Here is a 16027-nt window from a genome sequence, read left to right on the forward strand (position 1 = left end):
GGAGCAATGGGGAGTATTAGTATATTCCCAAGGGAGTACTCACCGAGCAATCGTACGATGCTCCCAAGTTCTACTGGGTATGTTCAAACATCTTTGAACATGTATGCATACATATATACATACATACATCTGCCAGAGTAATAAAACTGAACATAAAAAAATATACGTAGAATAATACTTTTTGACACATAGAAAATACAGTCCACTGTAGAATAGAAGATAAGTAAAATACATAAACATGAGAAATTAATAAAAACCCATAAATTGTAACACATTTAACTGCGCATACAAATGCATACACCCATACATGCATTAGAAAATGCATTGATATTATTTGCATGTATACATATAGCCGACTCAAATGCGAGGTTCTCACATTTTCTAACCGGATACTCCCTCTACATGCCAACGCCGCACATGGAAATTCGTTGACTAACAGCCGCACTCAGAGCCGTTTAATGATTACTTAAGGTGTCCATCAGTAACGATTTGAAAAAATTCCCTCTCAGAGTCAGTTAATGATTCGTTAACGGCATTTAATGAACATTAAAGTTAAGTAAACAAAAACCTTTACTTAACTTTTTAACGAATGATTTTGAAATTTTTTGTTTGTTTTCAATAAATTTCAATTTCGATAACGTTGCTGTAACAGTAGCAATGGCCCAGTGAGCAGAGCACTTTCGTGCTATCCAGGAGATACGAGTTCAATCCTCGGCAAGGAATTCTTTTTAATACAATTTTTTTAAGTTTTATTGCCTAAAAAATCATATTTTTTATTTTATTTAACGTTTGCATATTTTTTAATTCATCTTTTTTCTTTTACTTTCAGTTTCTCAAATTTTTAGTTTTTCTACCTTTAAAAAGATATTTTTTTCATTTCGTTTCGTTTTTAGAAAACTTTTTGCTAAATGATAAATATAATAATACTATTAGCACATCTTTCAATTACTAATTCGAAATACAGAAAAGAGCTTTCAAGACAGTTGCGGAAATATAAAGACTTTGGTCTCTCGAAAGACTGAGGTGTGTTGAAAGACAGATGCCAGAATTGGCCTGTTATTAGTCTTGTTTGTCTTTTAGCAAACAATTTAATTAAATTTAAAAAAATTTGTTTCCTATTTAAAGCAAGAAAATCTATAAATCAAAAGCAAATTAGATCAAAAAAGCAAAATAATTCGATAAAGATAGTTTATAAAAATTAAACAAGTAAAAAAAGGAAAAAGGAAAATTTTCCTGCCCTAGGACTCGAACTCGGATCTCTTGAATAGCACGGCAGTACTCTGCTCTCTCAGCCATTGCGTCTGTTGAGCCAGTGCGCGGAAAATTATATAAAAACTTATTTTTATATTTTATTTCAAACTGAACGAGAAAAGTGAGTGATGCCACAAGAATAAAGGGCCGCAACTGGGGCTATACTTAAATTTTTTATTTCATAATTTTTAACTCTGAGAGGAAACATTAATTGACAGATTCAACGATCATTAGTTAAGTGCCCGTTAGAGCTAATTTAAGGAATGTTTCTGAGTGCGGCTGTAAGTGCCTACATATCAGTAAATCGTTAATCATGCCCATTGTCCGCTACTGCGTGACATTGTAACCAATTTAGAACAAAACTCATACCTTATGCATTACATTCGAACCACTTTAGTACAATTCACCTATTATACATTAAATTGCTTTAAAGCTTTGGACTATCTTTGGTCTAGATACGAAACTACTATCCCTACCACTATATTTTTCGAGCAATTGGACTAATCTTTCCTTCAGGGTACGTAAACTTGCATATACATACTTAGATGTGAACAGTCAAATACGTGGGTAATAAATTCTCTTCACGAAAAAATCAATATATTCACAAAACTAGGAGCCAAATGTAGTATAACGGCGTTTTTAATTTTTCTCTCTGACGTTAGGATTTTTTTTAAAGACTTTGAAATTTCCAGGATATGATTGAATAAAAATTATTTAAAAGATTTGGTGCATTGTAGAGTAACAACATGGGTATCAGTTAAAAGGAAAAATTCTGTAGAATTAAAAAAAAATATTTTTTGTTGCACCAGGACGAATAAATGTTGAAAATGTCCTTTTAAAATTTTATCCTTGATTACACTGGTCGACGGCCAAAATTTACCAGAGACGCCGTTATGAAATTCGTATGTAAAATCACCCCCTGATTCCGAAAATCAAGGTTATTTTTAATTTTATGGTACCGTTTTTGAGATATTTGCAATTTACCGTTTTTGCAAAAAAAAAAAAAATTGGGTCCACTTAATCATATATATCTCAAGAACGAATTAAGCAATTCCAAAACGGTTTGAAGCTTTTAAAAGGTAATAAAATTTTCTATAAGCTGTGCATACAACACTTTTTGCTAGGCCCTGTAGATTCAAAGATAACGAACAATCATTACCGATTTTTTCAATTTTTTTTGTAAAAATATAAAAAAAATTGTACTTTGCGGGGAAGGATCTCGAAAACCTTTTATTTTTTTGCAGATTTTTTTTTCCTCCCTAAGCTCTGTTATATTACAAAAAAAATAAGGTATCATCGAAGAAAATCGATGCAAAACTACGTAAGTTATAAGCGATCAAATAAAAATACCCAGGTTGCGCAATTTCAACGTATACCTCAAAACGTATGTATGGTATAAAGAAGAGTGAAATATCTAGCTATGCTCTGTTTCTATTGAGTTAAAAGTTCAATTTATGAATGAAATTACCCATATTTTTAACTTTTTTTTTAAATTTATTTATGTTTATACTATATTCTAACAATCTTTATCTTAATTTGATTTTACTATGTTGTCGAAATAATTATGTGTTCTACTTTGACGCTTATTCAGTTTAGGATCGGTTTCTCTTATGAGAAACCAGCAGTAATCACCCATCATTGCGACGTCCCAGAATCCTTGATATCGATTCTCAATTAATTTCATTTGCTGATGAAACCTTTCGCCATGTTCATCACTTTCGTCGCCAAGATTTGCCGGAAAAAAGCTCAAATGTGAGTGGAGAAAGTGAATTTTTAAAGACATATTTACGCCCATTTTCGCATAATTATTGATTAGGTCGTTCACTATCTGCTCGTAGTTAGGGCTTTTGTGTCTACCGAGAAAAGAAGCAACGACCTTTTCAAAGGATTCCCACGCTGCTGCCTCAACTGATGAGAGTAGTCCTTTGAATTGATTATTGTTGATCAACTTTCTTATTTGTGGTCCAACAAAAATACCTTCCTTTATCTTGGCTTGAGAAATATCTGGAAAAACTGTTTTCAAATAGTCGAATGCTTCGCCTTCTTTGTCCAAAGCCTTAACAAAGTTTTTAATGAGACCGAGCTTGATGTGTAAGGGTGGAAGTATGATTTTCTCTTTCTTGACAAGAGGGGTGTATTTGATGTTATCCACACCAACGGTAAACTCGACTCTTTCCGGCCAATCCTTTCTGACGTAGTGGTCCTTACGAGCTCGGCTATCCCACTTGCAGAGGAAGCAGCAGTGCTTGGTGTAGCCACTTTGTAGACCGCATAGCATTGCAACGACTTTGAGATCAGAACATATTTTCCAATCATGCTCTTCATATTTGATAAATTTGAGTATTTTTTGCATTTCCTCGTAGGTTTCCTTTGTATTTACTGCATGTGCAATCGGGATAGAAGACTTTTTGTTACCAATATGCAATAATACAGCCTTCAAACTCAGTTTATTGCCGTCTATGAACAATCGCCACTCTTTTGAATCATATGTTTGACCAAACTCTTTGAATAAACCAGGGATGTCGTTGCAGTAGCATATACTGTCTTTCTTGGTATAGTGTTTGGAAAATGGTTCGTGACGAGTTCTACTATATGTCACCTTAACATCGGATGACACAAATTTAAATTGTTGCATACGAGAAGTGTGGATCTCGGCCTTTTCCTTGGATAGTTCCAAATCTCTTATCCAATCATTAAGTTGTGCTTGTGACAGAACGTTTCTTTCGTTTTCCATGCGAAATTCAGTACAACTTGATCCCCCGCACTCAGATGTTACTGTTGACAATGGAACTGGATCCGCAACTGCCGTTGAATGTAGTACTGGTAATGTCACTGTAGGTACGCTAGCATAGGTTACTCCTCTTGATCTTCCAACGCCAAGTACTTTTGTTTGACAAATATAACACTCTATTGAATGGCAAGTAGGTTCTCTCCATATCATTGGTGTATCAAATTTTGTTTGTTGTCCTGATTCCCACTGAATCAATTCTACTCGACACGATGTACACAAAGTGTTCGGTGTCCATGGTTTTTCAGCATTTTTAGGCTCAATTCCAAAATACTTGGAGTATAAAGTTTTGATATGATCTGAGAACACTCGTCGTCGCCTTATGATAGTATATTGGCCACACATGAAACAGAACATATCTGGATCCTTATTACACTCAAATTCTCGCGTCCTTTTACTCATTTCATTTTTTTTAATAAATCACGGTTTTGAAATTAGACTTATGAACTGAACTATCTCCGGCGAGCCTTGAAGATGTTATGAAGTTTCAAAGCGCATTAACTCATATTTATACTCGGAACAAGAATAAAATTGAAAAAATCAAATCTTACCTAGACAGAAAGGTTCCTTTTTATAACAAGTCGGGAAAAGAAAATACTACCTGTTTTAGATGTAGGCTTTAGAAATTTTCTGTGTCTTATAATTTTGAAAATCTACCTGCATACTTACCCATAACTGACGGAAATACATGTTTATAACTACATGCCTACAGCAGGTTTCGAACCCAACCACTCTTCCTTTCGATGCAACCACTCTACCTACTATAATACAATTCGAGTATTAAAAGTACTATTTGATTTATTTAAAGAAAAAGTGTTATCATTGTTATGGTGTTATTCGTTTATCCGGATAATATCTCACTTGCACTTTATACCTTTAATATATGTATGTATGTATAGGTACATACATTGAAGTTGCGCAACCTGGGTATTTTTATTTGATCGCTTATAACTTACGTAGTTTTGCATCGATTTTCTTCGATGATAGCTTATTTTTTTTGTAATACAACAGAGCTTAGGGAGAAAAAAAAAATCTGCAAAAAAATAAAAGGTTTTCGAGATCCTTCCCCGCAAAGTACAATTTTTTTTATATTTTTACAAAAAAAATTGAAAAAATCGGTAATGATTGTTCGTTATCTTTGAATCTACAGGGCCTAGCAAAAAGTGTTGTATGCACAGTTTATAGAAAATTTTATTACCTTTTAAAAGCTTCAAACCGTTTTGGAATTGCTTAATTCGTTCTTGAGATATATATGATAAAGTGGACCCATTTTTTTTTTTTTTGCAAAAACGGTAAATTGCAAATATCTCAAAAACGGTACCATAGAATTAAAAATAACCTTGATTTTCGGAATCAGGGGGTGATTTTACATAAGAATTTCATAACGGCGTTTCTGGTAAAGAGAAAAAGTTGAAATTTGTGGTCCAGTGTTATCCTTGGAAATTTCCAATATTTATTTTTGAAAAAAATATATGTCAAGGACTAATATATAAACTACAACTTCCTCGAATTTCGTCCTTCTAACTTTATTAGTTTTAGATAAAAAAATGTACACTTATCTTTATAAGATATTGATAGCTACAATATACACTCATAAATGAAGATACTAGAATCATTACACTGAACAGCACTCCGCTGGGTATTGGACCAAACCATTTTTTTGTTTTTAAGAGATTGAGTCATAGGTAAAAAAGTGATTCTCTTCGAAGTTAGCCTCCGAAATCGAGATATGGGCCTTCGAAGTTCGAAATAGGATATATGGTAAAAAATTATTTTTTATTATTATATGTAAATAACTAAAAAAAAAAAAACGAAAAATACTGTCGTAGACCGGCTTTTGCTCTTTTTTAAATGGTTTATAACGTTGTTTTTTTTTTTTAACTTATATTACAGGTGATATAAGTGGGCAAAGGTCGGGTCTTCGAAAAACTGAAAACCTTATATTTCAAACAATTTTCAACTGATTTTTAAAAAGTTGGTATCGTTGTAAACGTAATTAGAACTTCTTCTCTTCTCATATGCATATTTTTATACTTTTTCTGTAAAAATTTGCGAAAAAAACGTTTAAAAGGACAAAATACCTTTTTTTATAAAAAAAAACTATTTTAAACAAAAAAATTACTAATCGATTTTTAAAAAGTTTATATCGTTGTAAGCGCAATCAAACCTTCTTTCTTCTGCTATGCGTATTTGTATACTTCGTGTTTAAAAATTTTAGAAAAAACACTTAAAATAAAAAAAATACCTTTTTTTATAAAGAACAAAAATTCAACACACAAATTACTAACTGATTTTGAAATATGTGGCATCGTTGTAAAGGCTATTAAATACCCTTTCTTCGGGTTTGCATATTTGTATATTTCGTGTATAAAAATTTGAGAAAAAACTTGAAAGCTAAAAATACCTTTTTTAAAAGGAAAAATATTTTAAACAAAAAAGTACCTAACCGATTTTTAAAAAATTGGTATCGTTGTAAAGGCTACCAGAAAACTTATACTTTCTTTAACCCAAAAATTTCGTTTTATATACACAAAAAAAAAATAGTAAAAACATTTTTTCCCTCTATATAAACTCCTGTCCCCTAGATGAAAGGCTGGCTACGCCCCTGTATACAAAACAATTAAGGTATTTAAACCGTAGGTATATCAGTTGTTCTTTTAGAGCGTGTACATGGTTAAATAATAATGATTCCAGTATCTTAATTTATGTATATTGTAACTATCAATATCTTATAAAGAGAGGTGTAAAATTTTTTTATTTAAAACTAATGAAGTTAGAAGGACGAAATTCGAGGAAGTGGTAGTTAACATATTCGTCCCTGACATATTTTTTTCAAAAATAAATATTGGAAGTTTCCCAGGATATTCAAGGATAAAGTTTTAAAACGACATCTTCAATACTTATTCGTCCTGGTGCACCCAAAAATTATTTTTTGCTATTCTACAGAATTTTTTCTTTTAATTGATACCCATATTGTTATTCAACAATGCATCGAATCTTTTGAATAATTTTTTTATTCAATAATATTGTAGAAATTTCAAAGTCCTTTAAAAAAAACCTGACGTCAGAGAAAAAAAATAAAAACGCAGTTTTACTATATTTGGCCCCCAGTTTTGTGAATATATTAATTTTTTCGTGTGTGAAATTGACTGTCGCACGGTGTAATCAAAGATAAAGTATTCATTTTTGCTATGCATTATTTCCCTCAGTGTACTTGATTTGTAACTTTGACTGTTATTTTTGCCTGAAAAAATAAAAAGCAAAAATTACTGATTATTCTCTGCTCAAAAAAAGGCAAATTTCAACTTTTATTTTTGCCTTAAAAAAAATAGAAGGTAGAGTTAATCAATATTATTTGCTCAAAATGATAAAAGTCAGGTTTTTAAAAGTCATGGAGGAATAACTATCTACAATGGGGGATGAGTCTAATGGTACCTTTAAAAAAGCTATAGCATATTTTTTTCACTACGCATTTTTGGTGTCAAAAATTGTAAAATAACTTTTATTTTAAGTTAATATGTACATATATATAAATCAGACTGAAAATAAATTGTAAAATAACTTTTATTTTCAGTCTCCGATTTATATATACATATTATTATGTATATGTACCTATATATAAATCAGAGACTGAAAATAAAAGTTTTTTTTTACAATTTTTGACACCAAAAATGCGTAATGACAAAAATATGCTATAACTTTTTCAAAGGTACAATTAGACCTTTGTATCAAATTTTTATAGGATTCCTGCATTGTTAAAATGATAAGTATTAGTAAAAACAAGGATTATTGCGTTTAAAAAGTAAGATATAAAAATGTGAATATCTCGAAAAAGGATCAGCTACGGTTTTAATCTCGATGGATTTTGAACCTACAAATGACGTAAAAAAGGCTGTGAAAACCGATTTTTGACACACTTTTATAAAACTTAAGACTGGTTTTATACTTCTGAAGATATATCACCAGAAAATACAGAAAATTCGCTACAAATAATACGCTCTTTAAAATACATGTATGGAAGTTTTATGTATGTAATAAATAAATAAACTTTTTAAAGTTTCATAAATTATTTACATAAAATTAACGAAGAAGTCGAACATTTTCTACCGACTTCAAAAAAAGGGAGAGGAATATTATTTCTTTCTTTCGGACCACGTGAACCGTTTTCAATAATTATTTTTTTGTCGAAAAGGCCTCAAGGGTCGTCCCGTAATTTGGTTTAGATCCGATCATTGGATCATGAAGAAATTAACGGTACAACAAAATGTGTATATGAGAATTGAAGTCAGTTGTGTTTTTGCTTAAAAATTACTTGTTTAATAAAAAGTTCTATAAACTCAAGATGCGCTCAACATTCAAAAGTAATAAAAAAAAATATAAAAAAATAATTTTAATAAAAATAAATTAATTAATTCCATGAAATATTTACACTTTTATGTTCATTTTCCTAGATTTCTGGTTTTTCACGGTTGCCTAATTTTTTTAATACATACATATGTATTTCAAATACCGAAAAAATTAACTGAACTTGTTTTTTTTTATTATGTAGCTCATTTTGGTGGAACGAACTAGAAGTTAGCAAATTAATTCTCCGAATCCTTGTTAAGTGCATATCAGTGGTGAAATCTTTTAGGCATGCATTGCATATTTTTATGACAATGTTTACATTCGCAGTTAAACTTTTAAGAGCTCTCAAGAAAAACGAACAATTTCTATAAAATGGCGCACAAGTATTCTTCTATCAAAACTTCTTAAATCAGTTTGCAGCTCTCAAGAAAAAAATGCTCGTATATTTATTTCTTCAAGAAAATATGCAGCAAAAGGAAAGTAATTTTTCAAGCAACATAAATAACAAAAAATATTACTTGTGATTTTTCTTGAGCGCTGGATTCTAGGCTTAAGATACAGTTTGTATTTGAGGTTATAGCTTTAGGGGGTTTTAACCCCAAAACGCACCCCTTGTGTGCGCTAATGGTTGGCACGGACAAGATACGATCGGAGTGCTTTATTGGACTCAGCCAAAATCGTTTAGGTCATTACCTCCAATCAAAAATAAGGGTAATCATTTAACCTCAATCGATTTATCATAACTTTAAACTTCTTTAAATTGTAACTGGTGAATCGAAAGATTGCTTACCTTTAATTTTGGCCAATGTATAAATATTTTCTCGATATACGTAACTATGTCCATCGAGTACTAGTATCACACTAGGTATATCACTCACGCCCGACTTTTTTACTAAAAGAGGTTCATACGCTGCATTAACCGCCGCAAAATAAATGCCTAAAAAATAATGTTTAGTAAATATTTAAATGGTCAAAACAGAAGTGTACACTAAATAATTTCTAGCGAAATTTTTTTTACGCCGCACAGTGGGAGCATTTCATTCAAAAGCTTATATTAATAAATAGTGCTTAAGTGAACTTAGTTAGTCTACAAATACGCTCACTCCTCATATAATGGGAATTTTGAAAAAAAAACCTTAAAAGTGCAATATTTTCAAAACTTATAAAGCTAGAATGCTCTAACATGATATATAAGAATATACTTGAAGTAAAAGCGGATTATATGGTCACCTTTTGTAAGGGATGTAGCCCCCCACATGTTATTTAGTAATTTTTATCTCAAAAATCTCTAAATTGAAATCCATCAAATTCGTATGGGCATTGACCTTGACAAACAAACGACAATTGTTTATAATGGTTCAGATCGGCTTAAAACTATGTACTTACCAAACAGGGGATAAGGATTTTAAGTGAAACTTCGTTAGCGGAGGTTGAGAGTAAATTGACAAAGGCAACGGAAACTGTTAGGACGGAAATGGTTGGGACGTAACCAATTGCTTCTTAAATGTATGCACATAATATTAATTTAACAAACACGCTAACAATATTAATATTAATTTATAATATTAATTATATTATTTGATTTTGTTATTTTGCTCAATAAAATTTGTTGAATATAATTGTTATAAGGCCATAAAATAACAAAAACAAATAACTTACGGACGAGCACACCTAAAAGTTAAACATTCTAAAAATGGAATTGTTAATTAAAACCAACAAAACAAACAACCACATGATCAAGTTTAAATAGCACTGGAATAGCTGCGCTTGATTGTAGTTGGCTTCACAAATGAAAAAGTGGAAAAAGCAACAAGAATTTACAAGGCGAACTTAGCATGATGCGTAGGCAACTGGCGGAGTCGGTTGGGGTCGTTGGATCGAATCCCACAGAAAGAAGTCTGATGAGGAAATGTCGTGATTTCCGAAATAGTTGTCACTTCTACCAATTTTTCCAAATTATTGTTGCTTTTCCGCAATAACTTTTCGTTAAAAGCGGCCTCAAGCTCAATAAAATTTGTTGAATTAATTATATTATTAATTATAATAATATTAATTTAACCAGGTTTGCAATTCGACGGCGGCGATGGTTGGAATGCAACTGACTATTATTATTTGATTGCAGACACGGGTCACCCCGTGATACCACTTACAATTACAAGGCAAAACTGATCATTAGTTCACAATTGAAAAACAATGGTGTTGCCAGCCGCATGCAATTAAAATAAATTTACAATTAAAAGGATTATAAAAAATTTAAAAGTCGATAACGGTGGGGCTCATGTCCTCAACATGGCGGCCCACCTGAACCGGTGAGAAGTGCAGCAGCTCATATAGCCCCTCGTGAGTTAACACCGCTTCATTAAAGAGCTCTCGAATGCGCTGTTGGACGTGGTTGCGGCCATGTTCCCTCTTGGCTCGCATTTTAGTGACGGGCGAATCGTGTCGGCGGTAGCGTTCAGATGCGGCGAGGTGGAGCGGTGCAACATCATATTGTGAGAACGTCTGGACTTCAGGAGGTCTGACCCTGGCTCTCGGGTAGAGAAGGAGGGAGTGTGTTTACGCCTGCAGCTTGTTTAGCATACAAACCTCACCGAGAAATTTCGCTGCTAATCACTCGCTGACAGGATTCGTTACGTTGTCTCCCTTTTGGCACGAGGCCTGTTAGTCGGTCCCGTTGTCAGATTCCACCTTCTGTGGAGCCTATAAATGCGGCAATTCAGTATAGTCTCTTCTTTTTTGTGATCGACAGCCAGCTACACCTCAGGTGAGTCAACTCCTTTCTGTACATTTATTTATCAATAAACATAAATTTTGTATATTATACAAAAACCCGATCTCTCAATACCTTTGGAGGCTGGGCCATTCGTGAAGAGTAAGTAAAAGATTGTCTTAAAGAACCGGCTCCCCCATTGATCCCCGTTGCCGGAATCACGAGGATTTTCGGCCCCTAAATTGCCCCGCTCGAACATGCTCCTTCGAGCCGGTTGCTTTAAGATAATCTTGTTTCGTTCAGTAATTTTGCGATTTTTTAAAGTACTAATTTTTTATAATTATCTCAACTAAAATATACTTAACCAAAAATTAACCACTGTCGTCATGACCCATTGGTAAAGTTTTATTAGGACACATTATTGTGAATGAACCCGCATGAAAGAAGCTGCATGTGACATTTCACGTAGCCGGCCATTTCCCTACAAGAACAGTGATAGTCATGTGATTGATCATGTGATAATCCCCGGTGATGGAGATCTCAATCAACTTATGGCCTTATTTAGTGGTCTCTTTTTAACCAACACAAACTTTGCAAATGTGTTAGTAATATAAATGAGAATATGTTAGTTTCCATCACACAATTCTTGTAGGGTTGCAAACCAAATAAATACAACTTGTTCCAGCTACGCCACATTGCAAAAAAAAATAAGGAAAAGTGAAAAAATTCAAAGGAAAAACCACGGAAAGTAATCTAGGAGGAGCAGCCAAAATTACGAACGAGGTAAATCCCCTTCTGAGTGACTATTGTCAAAAGGGTGCACTCGGAGAATAACTCGAGGTGAGTGAAAATAATAGGGAATTTACATGAGATAACCTTCACAAGCAACCAGTGGAAAGGCCTTTGTTACACTAGGCAATTGCTGCATTGAACTGAAAGTTGCCTGTAAAAGCACCTCGTGAAAATTCCCTATAATACAAAATTGGTGTAAAGAAGGCGCTCGAAAAAGCGTGGTCCAAACGTGGTCCGGACCACATATACGCTGAGTAGCGGAACTACTAGATGAGTTAAGATGAGCGGTAAAATCCCGCTACTCTACTGCAACGGCCAACGTTACTTATATATGTATATATATACATATCCATATATATATACATATATTGGTGGAAATAAAAAGCGCAAACGCCAAATAAGTGCTTGAAAACTGAAAGTCCCTGATTAGCAGGGCATTGTAAGTGTGAAGAAAAGCCCCTGAAAACCAGGGCAACAAGAAAAATACGAAAAAAAGTGCAAGTCCCTGATTTGAAAGTGCCGCAAAGGACCCTAAAAAGTAAGGCAACCAGCACAAACGCCAAAAAATCGCTTAAAAGTGCAAGTCCCCGATTAGCAGGGCAGTGAAAGTGCGGTAAAAGACCCGAAAAAGCAGGGCAACAAGCGATAAGGCGAAATAAGTTCGTAAAAAGTGCAAATCCCTGATTAGCAGGGCAGTGAAAGTGCGGTAAAAGACCCGAAAAAGCAGGGCAACAAGCGATAAGGCGAAATAAGTTCGTAAAAAGTGCAAATCCCTGATTAGCAGGGCAGTGAAAGTGCGGTAAAAGACCCGAAAAAGCAGGGCAACAAGCGCAAACCGCAAACAAACCGCTTGCAAGTGAAAGTCCTGAGTAGCAGGGCAGTGCAAGTGCGGTGAAAGTCCCTGAGTAGCAGGGCAGTGAGCGATAAACGCAAAAAATCAGCTTGCAAGTGAAGGTCCCTGATTAGCAGGGCAGTGATAGAAAAACGCAAGAAAGCAGCTTGCAAGTGAAAGTCCCTGATTAGCAGGGCTGTGCGCGATAAACGCAAAAAATCAGCTTGCAAGTGAAAGTCCCTGATTAGCAGGGCAGTGCAAGTGCAGAGAAAGTCCTGATTAGCAGGGCAGTGCAAGTGCGGTGAAAGTCCCTGATTAGCAGGGCGCTGAGCAAAAATAAATAAAAATGTATGCTAAATCATTACCTCAGTCTCTTTCGCAGGATCGTGGCAAGACCACAAGCGCCATTGCAACTACCACGGTGAGATCAGCGAGTGCTCCAGCAAAAGAGCAGCAGTAGCAACACTGCCAACGCTCCAGCGGTACTAACACCAACAACAAGGTCCCCACCAGTGGCCCACCGCGGGAGCAAATAAACAACAAGGCCCCCACCAAGTGGCCCACCGCAGGAGCAACAAAAGCGGGAGTGTGAAGTAAGTATATTAAAAGTGCAGAGTATTGCTATTACACCTGGGCCTATAATAGGGTGAACAAAATTTGGATCCGACAAGGGCGCGTGGCACCTCCCATAGGCGCGAAATTTTTAATCAGCCATAACTTCCAGACCATAAGTCACATGAACTTAAAACTTGCAGCCGTATTCTAACAAAGTCACAAACTTTAGCTCACCACAGCTGTGATTTCTAACGCGCCTCAAAGCTTGCCGCTTCAATCCAATTTTTTAAATTTTTGTGTATTTTTCTAGCACTCAAAATCGAATTTTTTGTGACACATTTCTCGGCGCACTTGAAATCACAACAGTGATGAGCTAAGTTTTGTAACTCTGTTAGAATAGAGGGGTTGGTATGCAGACATGTCAATGGTAGATGCTTATAGACGGGTATATATAATCGAGTTTGTAAAAGGGGGCGTGGCACATCCCATAGACGTGGAATTTTTTATCAGCTGTAACCTCGGAGCCATTAGTCACACAAACTTGAAATTTGGTAAGCAGACATATCAATGGTAGGTGCTTATAGGAGGGTATATATAAACGAGTTTGTGAAAGGGGACGTGGCACAACCCATAGACGTGCAATTTTTTATCAGCTATAACTTCGGAACCATAAGTCACACCAACCTGAAATCTGGTATGCAGACATATCCATGGTAGGTGCTTATACGAGGGTATATATAACTAAGTTTGTAAAAGGGGGCGTGGCACATCCCATAGGAGTGGAATTTTTTATCACCTATAACTTCGGAACCATAAGTCACACCAACCTGAAATCTGGTATGCAGACATATCCATGGTAGGTGCTTATACGAGGGTATATATAACTAAGTTTGTAAAAGGGGGCGTGGCACATTCCATAGGCGTGGAAATTTTTATCAGCTATATCTACGGAACCATAAGTCCCACGAACTTGAAATCTGGTATTCAAACATGTCAATGGTAGTTGCTTATAGGATGGTATATATAAACGAGTTTGTAAAAGGGGGCGTGGCACATTCCATAGGCGTGGAAATTTTTATCAGCTATATCTACGGAACCATAAGTCCCACGAACTTGAAATCTGGTATTCAAACATGTCAATGGTAGTTGCTTATAGGATGGTATATATAAACGAGTTTGTAAAAGGGGACGTGGTAGATCCCATAGGCGTGGAATTTTTCATCAGCTATAACTACGGAACCAAAATCACACGAACTTGAAATTTGCTATGCAGACTTATCTATGGTAGGTGCTTGTACGAGGGTATATATAAACATGTTTGTAAAAGGGGGCGTCGCACATCCCATAGGCGCGCAATTTTTCATCAGCTATGACTTCGGAATCATAAGTCACACGAACTTGAAATTTGGTATGCAGACATATCATGGTAGACATATGGGAGGTGCTAATAGGAGGGTATGTATAAACGAGTTTGTAAAAGGGGACGTGGCACATCCCATAGGCGTTGAGTTTTTTATCAGCTATAACTTCGGAACCATAAGTCACACTTCACACACCTGGGCCTATAATACGGTGAAAAAAATTGGGATCCGACAAGGAGGCGTGGCACCTCCCATAGGCGTGAAATATTTAATCAGCCATAACTTCCAGACCATAAGTCTCACGAACTTGAAATTTGGTATGCAGACATATCAATGATAGGTGCTTATAGGAGGGTATGTTTAAACGAGTTTGTAAAAGGGGGCGTGACACATCCCATTGGCGTGGAATTTTTTATCAGCTATTACTTCGGAACCATAAGTCGCTCGAACTTGAAATTTGTATACGGACACATCAACGGTAGGTGTTTATAGGAGGGTGTGTATAATCGAGCTTGTAAAAGGGGGCGTGGCACATCCCATAGGCGTGAAATTTTTTATAAGATATAACTTCGGAACCATAAGTCTCACGAACCTGAATCTTGGTATGCAGACATGTCAATGCTAGAAGCTTATAGGCACGTATATATAAACGAGTTTGTAAAAGGGGGCGTGGCACATCCCATAGGCGTGGAATTTTTTATCACCTATAACTTCGGAACCATAAGTCACACGAACTTGAAATTTGGTATGCAGACATATCATGGTAGACATATGGGAGGTGCTAATAGGAGGGTATGTATAAACGAGTTTGTAAAAGGGGACGTGGCACATCCCATAGGCGTTGAGTTTTTTATCAGCTATAACTTCGGAACCATAAGTCACACTTCACACACCTGGGCCTATAATACGGTGAAAAAAATTGGGATCCGACAAGGAGGCGTGGCACCTCCCATAGGCGTGAAATATTTAATCAGCCATAACTTCCAGACCATAAGTCTCACGAACTTGAAATTTGGTATGCAGACATATCAATGATAGGTGCTTATAGGAGGGTATGTTTAAACGAGTTTGTAAAAGGGGGCGTGACACATCCCATTGGCGTGGAATTTTTTATCAGCTATTACTTCGGAACCATAAGTCGCTCGAACTTGAAATTTGTATACGGACACATCAACGGTAGGTGTTTATAGGAGGGTGTGTATAATCGAGCTTGTAAAAGGGGGCGTGGCACATCCCATAGGCGTGAAATTTTTTATAAGATATAACTTCGGAACCATAAGTCTCACGAACCTGAATCTTGGTATGCAGACATGTCAATGCTAGAAGCTTATAGGCACGTATATATAAACGAGTTTGTAAAAGGGGGCGTGGCACATCCCATAGGCGTGGAA

At 35.3% G+C, this 16027-nt stretch overlaps 2 protein-coding genes across 2 annotated transcripts in view; both read right to left on the bottom strand.

Moving 5' to 3' along the window:
• Nucleotides 1-16027, bottom strand: part of l(3)80Fg (dnaJ homolog subfamily C member 16 l(3)80Fg) — a gene marked incomplete at its 5' end in the record, with an annotated part of 406562 nt that overhangs the window by 363908 nt on the left and 26627 nt on the right. Inside the window, one exon of the mRNA XM_017637441.1 lies at nt 9177-9323. Coding sequence (XP_017492930.1) covers nt 9177-9323 — 147 coding nt within the window. The remainder of the gene's footprint in view (nt 1-9176; nt 9324-16027) is intronic.
• LOC108381070 (uncharacterized) lies at nt 2808-4972 on the bottom strand. Its single transcript, XM_017637484.1, has 2 exons — nt 3181-4972; nt 2808-3130 (listed from the first exon to the last, which is right to left on the bottom strand). Coding segments are annotated over exons 1-2 (1263 nt in total). The 5' UTR covers nt 4442-4972; the 3' UTR covers nt 2808-3128.

The sequence above is a fragment of the Rhagoletis zephyria genome, unplaced genomic scaffold (assembly GCF_001687245.7).
Source record: "Rhagoletis zephyria isolate East Lansing unplaced genomic scaffold, Rhagoletis_zephyria_1.1 Rzeph_scaffold_00131, whole genome shotgun sequence".
NCBI classification, from domain to species: Eukaryota; Metazoa; Arthropoda; class Insecta; order Diptera; family Tephritidae; genus Rhagoletis; species Rhagoletis zephyria.

What these genes read in the sequence shown, in the direction of transcription:
- LOC108381070 (XM_017637484.1), bottom strand. Translation starts at nt 4,441, where the DNA reads ATGAGTAAAAGGACGCGAGAATTTGAGTGTAATAAGGATCCAGATATG.